This window comes from Lactuca virosa, chromosome 7, assembly GCF_052849685.1.
Source record: "Lactuca virosa cultivar CGN04683 chromosome 7, Lactuca_virosa_CGN04683_v6, whole genome shotgun sequence".
NCBI classification, from domain to species: Eukaryota; Viridiplantae; Streptophyta; class Magnoliopsida; order Asterales; family Asteraceae; genus Lactuca; species Lactuca virosa.
Genome location: NC_136432.1, coordinates 84,804,685 through 84,814,057, shown reverse-complemented (window position 1 = coordinate 84,814,057; position 9,373 = coordinate 84,804,685). Strand labels below are relative to the sequence as shown.

The following is a 9,373-nucleotide window of genomic DNA, read 5'->3' as shown; positions in this document are numbered from 1 at the left end:
CATACCTACCAAATCAACATAGCTATATACACCTTAAAATTATGCCTAAAACTTTGGTCATTGATCTATATTCCACATACCATTTGGTCATTTTGTAAATATCCCTTGAAATTTAAAGAACTAGAAAAAGTGATAACATGTCAACATAACCACATACACCTTAAAAATCATACTTTGACATGCTTCCCAACCCACACACATGATCATTAAAACAAAACCATGGAAGAATTTTTGCCAAAAAAAAAAACAAAAACAAAACAACTCATCAAAGTATCATAATCTCTTAACCTTTTTCTTAACTTTTCTTTATAAATTCAATTACACACCATACAAATTTTCACAAAACCCGACTTTTTTCAAGCCATGTAACATCACACTTTCAACCACCAGTTTTAACATTAAGTTTATCGACTATACATCCTTACAACACATCACCAAACCCGAAAAAAGAGGGGTGCCACAAAACCCCATCTTTTCTTCATTGTTGTATAAATTATCTCCCTTCCTCATATTAAAAAAAATGACACAGAAATGTCGACTAAATTTCAACATTTCCAATCAACCATTTTTCAAGAAAGGTGTAGCACGAAAGCTAAAGGACAACATGTTGAGCAGATTTTGAATACCTGTGAGTAACAAATTCAATCTTTTCAGATACCATATTTTGCAGAAACAATTGGGATAAGGTCATATAATAGCAATGTACTTTTCAACTCTTTCTTCTGTACATAACTATGTTATTTTCACACATACATTACCCTTTCATGACCTTATCCCAAATCAAGCTAAACTCCAAATTTTTGAAGTCATATAGTGAAAGGTAATATAAGAAAGGGAAAGGGATACATACCGATAGAAGCTTCTAGTAAATTTCAAGATACAGTTCTTCCATAACAGATGGATGCTATGTACAAATTCTTTGACCATTTCTCCTGTTGGTAAACAAATCCAAGACATAATATGGTAAGCCATAAGTGTTATATACATAAAGACTGTTTCTTTTATGAACCGAATAAATTGTCTGAACATGAGTAAATGACCATTTTGCCCTTGTAACACTCCAACAAAAAGAAACAGGAATTTATCCCATCCCATAAAGCCATATAAAGGTGTTTCTTTTTCACTTAATGCAGAAAAAATCAAGACTTTTTATGCATAAAGCACTTAGTGGGGCTTACCTTGACATGGGTACTAGGAAAAGCAGAAGTCCTGAGAGTTTCTTGAGTGACATCTTGTAATTTCCTCCTTGATGTACTAAGTATGAAAGCAGCTTGATCTTCAGTTGCAGCAGCTGATGTAATTCGGTATCCGTTTTCCCATCTTCTATGAATCCCTTCACTCGGATACAGAAAATCAAGTTCCACCACCTGCAAATAACCAATAATAGCAATGTAATTACATTTCTTTACTTATAATATAAAACACTTGCATTTCTTTACCAATAAAAGCAAAATACCTGATTGGAATAAGTTGCATCACGAGACATCACAATTCCCCATCTATTACCAGCAGTTGTCATTGAAGTGACCAAAAAGCCCTCCTTCCATTTCTTGTTGATCCACTTGAATGGAAACACATCGCTTACTTTGTATGATTGTTGTGTATAGGTTGTCCCTAGTGAGGGGTAAAAAAAATTATCACTTATACAAGGGTATTTATGGAAAATTCAAATTCTTGACTTCTATTAGAGCTTTGATCCCGAATACAACAAAAAAAAAATAACAAGGACAAAACGTTATCAGGTAAGCTATGTATGATAATATGAGTGTTTCTTTCTTACTTAATGCAGAAAAAACAACTTTTACAAATTTGCCCTCATTGAAGAGAAAAGGAAATGAAGACTTACCCTTTGACATTACAACCAAGGCACTGCCATTCGAGGCACCTGCAAGTGATGTTATGTAATAGTTTTTCTCCCATTGCTCCATTATCCACTCCTTAAATATACACAAAAAGGGAATTCAAATGCTTATCATTTCTTGAAAAGAGACAAATTGAAGGGCATAAGATGTAATTATTATTTATTACCTTGCGTAAAAACATGGGGGTAATCTCGTAAACTTGCGAAGTGAACCCTGTCCCAGCATCCATGACAACTGCCCATAGATTCAATGCAGATGCTACACAACTAACATACAAACCATCATTCTTCCCTTTTTCCACATGCTGATGAAGTCTTGAATCCAATACATTATAATAGTATCTGAAACAATTGAAATACAAAAAATCATTACAAATGGAAGAATTCTAAAGTAGGTTGCTCTTAAATTGCATAAAACAGATGAAAGTTAAGAAATGTTGCTATTTTGAGGGCACTATTATACCTTTGTTTCATTGGTGTTCTTGAGGTATAAACTGAAATCCATTGATTAGCTGGTGTCCCAAGTCTAATTTTCTTCTTAGGTTGAGAACCCTCTTCCAAATCACTGAGCAACCTTCCCCTCTTTTGTCCCACCTAAATCACACACACACACACACACAAACAAACAATATATCAAAACCCTCAATGATATTATCAAAGTTAATAAAATATAAAAGAGTCACCTTTAGGGCACCATCGATTCTTAAAGGGCGCAATGCTGCATTAGAAACTAGGCAGTTTTCAAACAAAGCAATAAGCTTTGAGTAATTAGGCTCTTCATCAAACTTCATATTGGTCACAGCTTCAAGAAATTGTTTAAAGGGTGAAGGACAATAATAACAAAGAATATCCGGAGACGTTGCCATCTTTTTTTTACAAACAAGGAACCCTTTGTTCTCTCCCTGAAATCCCAAAAAAAAATGTCAAAACATGATGCCAATATATCAATATTTGTCCCTTAAGTCTTTGTTGTGATTCACTGGACATGACATGACATAACAGGTTGTACTAACCTATGAATGGGACAAAAGTGTCAACTTTTTGTCAGTGAACTTCCATAATATGACATTTGTCTAAATCATGACATGGCATGACATAACAAGTTGTCAGGCTGATGTGCATGGGAAAAAAAAAGTAGCAAATTTTGTCACATCATATGACATGACTAAACAAGTTGTACAGATGCTAAGAGACTGAAACTGATGTCAATGAGACAAAAGTAGCAACTTTTTGTCCTATCCCGAAAAGGTGAACTTGGATAATTTGGTAAAAGTAGAAAAAAACTTACAACGAAACCTTGCCATGGAAGTTTTCCTTTAAGGAGGAAAACTAATGTATAAGCCAATGATTCAAGGTCATCTCTTCTACTTCCAGTTCTTCCTAAATGAGCATGTACACTCGCGTAACGTACTGTTCCTCTATAAAAAACAAAACAAAAATTATAAAAAAAGACCATGATTATCATAAAAGCAACAAGCATACACAAATAAATGAAAGCATATTGCTATTTCTTGCATTTAGATCTACTTACTAATAGTATTTTATTTAAAGATATACAAAAATTACCTGAACACATCAGGCTTTTGGTCATAATCAACATGATTACCCGAAGACGTATCCCTCCATTTTGAAGCTGAAAATAAAAAAGAAATGGATACCTTATTAAACTCATGTAGAATATGTATAAAATAATATGAACCTTAAAGTAAGTAATAGAAATATATACCTAAACCAAGATCAACCAAATACAACTTTTTCTCATTGGGTGTCCCCGGTTGACCAAGTAAAAAGTTTTCTGGTTTTACATCTCCATGAACAAAACTAAAACAGAACAATTAATTGTCATATGAAATTCATATTAAAAGTCTAAAATTCACATGTATAAATTTAAATTTTACCCTCTTAAGTGAAGCTGCTCTAATATTGATAAAGATTCCACCGCTATACAAGCAACCATTTCTTCTGAAAGACTACCAAAAAGAGGCGAAATATCGATTAAAAACTAAAACGATTTAAAGAAAATGTAACAAATGTGGATTTTTACATACGTTTGGTTGCTAGAGTTCCAAACATCCCACAAACTCGGGCCTAGCTTGTCCATAACCTAAATCAAAAGGGCAAAATAGGAATTACTGAGAGATGTTTAGACAACATGGAATAAAATAAAAAGAAAAGGTGAAGAACTCACAAGGATATAATATTCTCCTTGGCGACCTTTGTGATGAACCATTGGAATCCCATAACAACCATTTAGAGTACTTCATAAAGAATAATCATAGAAAATTAGTTTTCTTGTGGTAATTAAGGTTCAAGAAATGTAAAATGAAAATTTTAATTACCTATAAACTTGCCACTCATAAGGAGGACCATAACTACATCCCTTCCCATTACGATGCTCCAACTTCAAAGCAACCTACATAATAATAATAATATATTTGAATGAAATAAAATATAAAACAATTAAGAAAATGGAAAATTAAATGTGAATGAAGATGACATGTACCTCAAGAGCATCTGGGCCCGAGATTCCCATGCCACCTGTCACCCTCCTACCAACATAAACTTGACCAAAACCTCCTTTACCAAGTTTTCTTTCTAACTTGTATGCAGGAGAATTGCCAACTTGCACCTACAAAACAAGCAAAATCCAAAATTTTAAAAACAAGAAACAAAATTATACTTTATTAAACTATGTTATACATTCCATGTAGGCAATCCATGGCTCAAATCATCAATGCCATGCTCATCAAGAATCATTGTTCATCCACTAGATGAAAATCTTTAAAAAGTCATGAAAGATAATTTCTTTCCTATTATTATTTATGGGTTTTCATTCTTTTTCCCAGGCATTGTATTAATATTGTTCTTAAACAGAACCAATCCACAAAAGGCCAAAATAGAAAGTAAATCTTCTACCTTTTTGGAAAATAAAGTATTGTTTACTTTTTAGCATTAGAATCATGATAAACTTAGGCCCCGTTCTTTATTTCTCCATTAAGTGTTGTGTATATATATGTTGTTTAAAAAAATATTTGACAAAATGATGACATAACTAGGGAAAGGGAACGAAAAAATAAATGAGGACAATTTTGTAAAAGGTTAGGACTTAATGGGAGAAAGGGTCTTTCCTTATCTTTCTCTATTAAGTCGTTCTTTTTGCATCAAGTCAAAAGAACCACCCATTTAACTCACAAAATAATAAATGGCAAGAACTTTATGTAATAAGGAATCAAAATCATAGTCATAATGCGTTTATAAAGTCGGGCAAATTACCAAAAAAAAAACATTATTGTGGTTTAACTACTAATACTTCATGTTTTCCACTCAAACCAATGTTTCAGACATTTGTCCAAATTAACTGTTTAAACCTCATATATCAGGTTTAACTGGTAATTTTAGTTATTTTGTTGGTTAATTTGGAAAAAAAGTAAAGTATAAGTGGTTAAACAGCAAAACTCCCCAAAATATAACGGTTTTCTGCAATTTTTCAAATAAGAAATGACAGGAACTATGAAACAAAGAATTCAAATAGTAACTCCTAATGCATTTATAAAATCAAAAAGAAATTTAAATAAAAAAAACAATACCCTTTCAGGAACGGGGCTCGAGCTTCCTTCCTCCTCTCCATTAACAACCAATTTTTCTGCACTTTTTCCCACAACCAACTGATCACGAATTCCCACATCCAAATTCAAGTGGGGCCCACGACCACCAACACCACCAAATATCTCACCATTTTTATCTTGTTCAATTCCTCTACCCCCTCTACCTCTGCCACCTGGCCTCGGCATTGGAATCGGGTATGCCGGAGTTGCTTTTGGTGCCTGAGCTTTACCTCTGCGGGTCCCACGACGTGTTGTAGGGGCTACTACAACAACAACATCATCATCATCATCATTATTATTATTATTATTATCAAGATTTATCACTTTTTTAGCTTGGCGAACTCCACGTCTCAAATCTGGCATCTTTTTTCTTCTTCCATGCACAAATAAATACTCTTCAACCTTAAAAAAAATAAAAAGATTCAAACATATTTAGAATATAATCAAGAGAATCAAGAAACTTTTTAGGTGGTTGTATGATAAGCATCCAAAATAGGTAAAACCTCATATACTCATAATGATATGCTTTAAACAAACATTGTAGTTGGTTACCTTTTTGAGACATTGAAATGACTAAAGGGACTAAATGAGAACATACAAAATAGTTAGTTGCTAAATCATATGATATATGAGAAAAGATGAAAACTTTTGAGTTTTAAAGTCCATTAGGCATTGGAGAAAGAAGATCTCTTTCTTTGAATTAAATACCTTCAAAAAGATTTTAAGGAATCGTTATTGGGAAAGCTTTGATTTAAAATATGCAAGTACTTGTTAAACACCATTCACCTTTTTAATGTATTTTTCTTTCTTAATATTCTAGATCCACTATAACTTCCTTTACTTGTAGACCTTTTGTACTTAAACCACATTTAAAATACCTCAAGGGGCATAAAATTTGCTTCAAATTTTCATAGAACATTATGACTGTATAATTTCATTGCTAAAAACTGCATTCATACAAACAATAACACGTGAATTTTGATTCGTGTTTTTGGATGTACTAAAAACCAGTAAAAATAGTTGCCATTCTGACTTCTGAACAAAAAGGCAGAAACTTTGATGAATATAATCAGGAATCAAAGTCGGGTAAGTTAAAAACAATTATCACAGGCAACATTATGTAAAAATTAAATATGCAGCAATGATCAAATTAAGAAAACACACATATGAAGCACTTACGATTCATACAAAGTACAAACCAATAATCAAACACATGGTGTGCAGGAAGAGATTCATCCTGGAAACCCCACTTACCAGACATCAAAACAAAAAACAGTAACTGATATTCAATCTGCATAGATGTCTATTTTCATATAATCAGAAACCCCAACTGCATATATAAAGTTAAGATCATCGAAAAAAGCAATCTTGCTTCATATCATAATACCCCACACCACTACAGACCCAATAATCGGACCTTGCTATTGAACTAAACATCAATCGGTTTCATCATCACTTACAAAAACTACACGAAATGAAGATGAGATCAATCTACAAGGCAATCAACAACGATCGCCGGAAAAAACACAAAGTTTTGTTGCAAAAAGATGGATACCCATTTAAATACTCTAAACCAAACAATCGGAAGCATAGAACATCAATGCAGAAATGTCAGTATTCAAACACATATAAACAGTGCAATCAAGGACCAAAACAGGTCAAGATAAAGATTATACCTTTAATTAAATGGGTGTGTGGGCGGATTATTGATTGGTATAGCCGTATAGGTATGATAAGATTATGAAGAAATCCCTAAAGATGAAATTGAAGATAAACTATTGTATATTGATGAAATGGGGGTTGGTTTATTTATATATGGATGAGTAAATAGGAGAAAGAAACGACGGTCGGTGAGTCGATGCGGGTGTGCGGTCGATGTGTGAGAGATATGGCGCATGGAAAGACGGTGTGAGGCGTAGATTGTAACGTTCCATTATTACGGGCTTACAGCATATAGAGATATTGCCATTGACATACCAGATTTTGTGTTGTGTAAATGGGCTCTCAATTTAACATCTTCCTAAATATGTTTGTGGGCTGATTTCAAATCTCTTATCCAATGCATACTAGGCTTGCACAAAAAAACCGGTTCAGGATCCGAACCGGTCACTGAACCGGAAAACCGGTTCACTATGAACCGGTCTACCAAGAACCGAACCGATTCAAGAACCGAACCGCCGGTTTGCACCCGTTCGAGATTTTAGACATTGAAACCGGTTTAATAACCGTGAACCGGTTTAGAACCGGTAGTCAAACCGATCGAACCGGTTTAGAACCGATTGAACCGGTTTAGAACCGGTGTAACCGGTTTAGATAGGTTCGAGTTTTTCTAAGACGGAACCGGTTTGAACCGAACCGGTTTATGCCTGAACCGGTTTTACTATTCACGAATCGGAACCGAACCGGTTTACTGAACCGGTTCGGTTTGAAAAAAAAACCGGTTTGTTCACCCCTAATGCATACAATACAATATACATAATACATATTTGTAAGAAAGTCCCTACTCGACTTTGATATTCTTTTAAAAGAACCACCTAATATTCTTGGCCTAATTGTGAATGTATCATCAAACTTGGTTGCAAAAAAAGAGCAAAATGTATATTTCATTTGAATTGGAATTAAAATCTAATCCACGTTAGACATAACACCTTGTATTGCGAAAGTCTTTTTCCTGTTGATCATTCCATGAAATAAAATCTTAAATTTTTGTCTCCATCAACTAACTACCTACCGAACTTTGGTCATCTACATTAAATCCATTTTTCAAAACTTCTCATATCTCCAAGTTCTTTTAAGTACCCCATTTGAAATGTAGTCCATGTAATTTGTCTTTATACACATCTCTCCGTTCTAAAAAATATTCCATTTGAAAAGGTTCCACAAATAATATTTCTCTCCATTTACTAGAATACTTATGGAATGAATTGGTACTCCAAGAACCTAAATAAAATCTTCCAATTCTTTAAATTTTCATACATTATAGAAAGTTTTGATTCCACATTGGGTCCATTAATCCATGCATCTGGTACATATACGATGGTTCACGTGTTATCTAGTATATGGTGTCAGAGTCTATGTTGTTTTTTCAATTATTTGTGCTTATTTTCATATAGATACTTTGTTTGTAACGTTTGGTTTTGGTATGTTCTTATTCATCAAACCTGTTAACTTTGATTTAAGTTAAGGGTTGGCTTAAACCTAAGTGCGGTGTGTGCTTTTATTGACGCATCATGCCTGGTAGTGTGTCCAACATGGCTTGCCCTTTATTTGGCACAAATCATTTTAGTTGGCGGCCCAAACTAATTTTCGGGCTTTGAGCCTTATTTAAAGGCATTAACTCTTAGGGTTTGTCTGATTCATCGGCATCCACCTCCAGAAAGCAAACCATAGCCTCCCTTATGTGTGTTTTTTGAGTGTTTGGTGATTTTGGTGCTCTTTAAAGAAGAAGTTAGCCATTTGGTGTCAGGACGAGCATTCTTTAGTGAAGATCTAGCCTTATCATTTGTGTATGGACCTTTATAAGTCTTCAAGATCCAAACTTTATGCTTATATGCTTCTGGATCTAACAATTAGTGGTGTTTAGGGTCCCTTTTATGATGTTTCTTTGGAGTTGGGAAACTCCAGGTCAAAATCTTTGTATGGAGTTGGTTTTTGGACTCCATAAAGTGAAAGTAGTGCATGCCCAAGCTCTCCTTAAGCCATACATCAAGTAACTAGCAATATTGGCCACTTTTAGATCTAGAGGTTTTGGGTTTTTGTATGGGGATTCCTTATGGATAAAGTTGGAAACTTTATCCATTTAGATCATCATTAAAAAGGTTATGGAAAGTGTGAACCCTTTGCTTAAAGGATTAAGCATTTAACAAGAGAAGTGTATGCCCAGAAAGTGTGTCGTGCCATCCTTTGG

At 34.0% G+C, this 9,373-nt stretch overlaps 1 protein-coding gene across 1 annotated transcript; it reads right to left on the bottom strand.

Annotated features, from left to right (window-relative positions):
• Window positions 1-271: 271 nt before the first annotated feature.
• On the bottom strand, window positions 272-7,395 carry LOC145124053 (casein kinase 1-like protein HD16). Its single transcript, XM_079059276.1, has 18 exons — window positions 7,143-7,395; window positions 5,449-5,868; window positions 4,365-4,490; window positions 4,201-4,274; window positions 4,050-4,119; window positions 3,910-3,965; window positions 3,760-3,831; window positions 3,588-3,682; window positions 3,428-3,494; window positions 3,150-3,279; window positions 2,545-2,763; window positions 2,325-2,455; window positions 2,029-2,203; window positions 1,847-1,937; window positions 1,457-1,614; window positions 1,179-1,367; window positions 851-932; window positions 272-626 (listed from the first exon to the last, which is right to left on the bottom strand). The coding sequence occupies exons 2-17, from the start codon at window positions 5,827-5,829 to the stop codon at window positions 873-875; spliced, it is 2,094 nt and encodes a 697-aa protein (XP_078915402.1). The 5' UTR covers window positions 5,830-5,868; window positions 7,143-7,395; the 3' UTR covers window positions 272-626; window positions 851-872.
• Window positions 7,396-9,373: the final 1,978 nt, after the last annotated feature.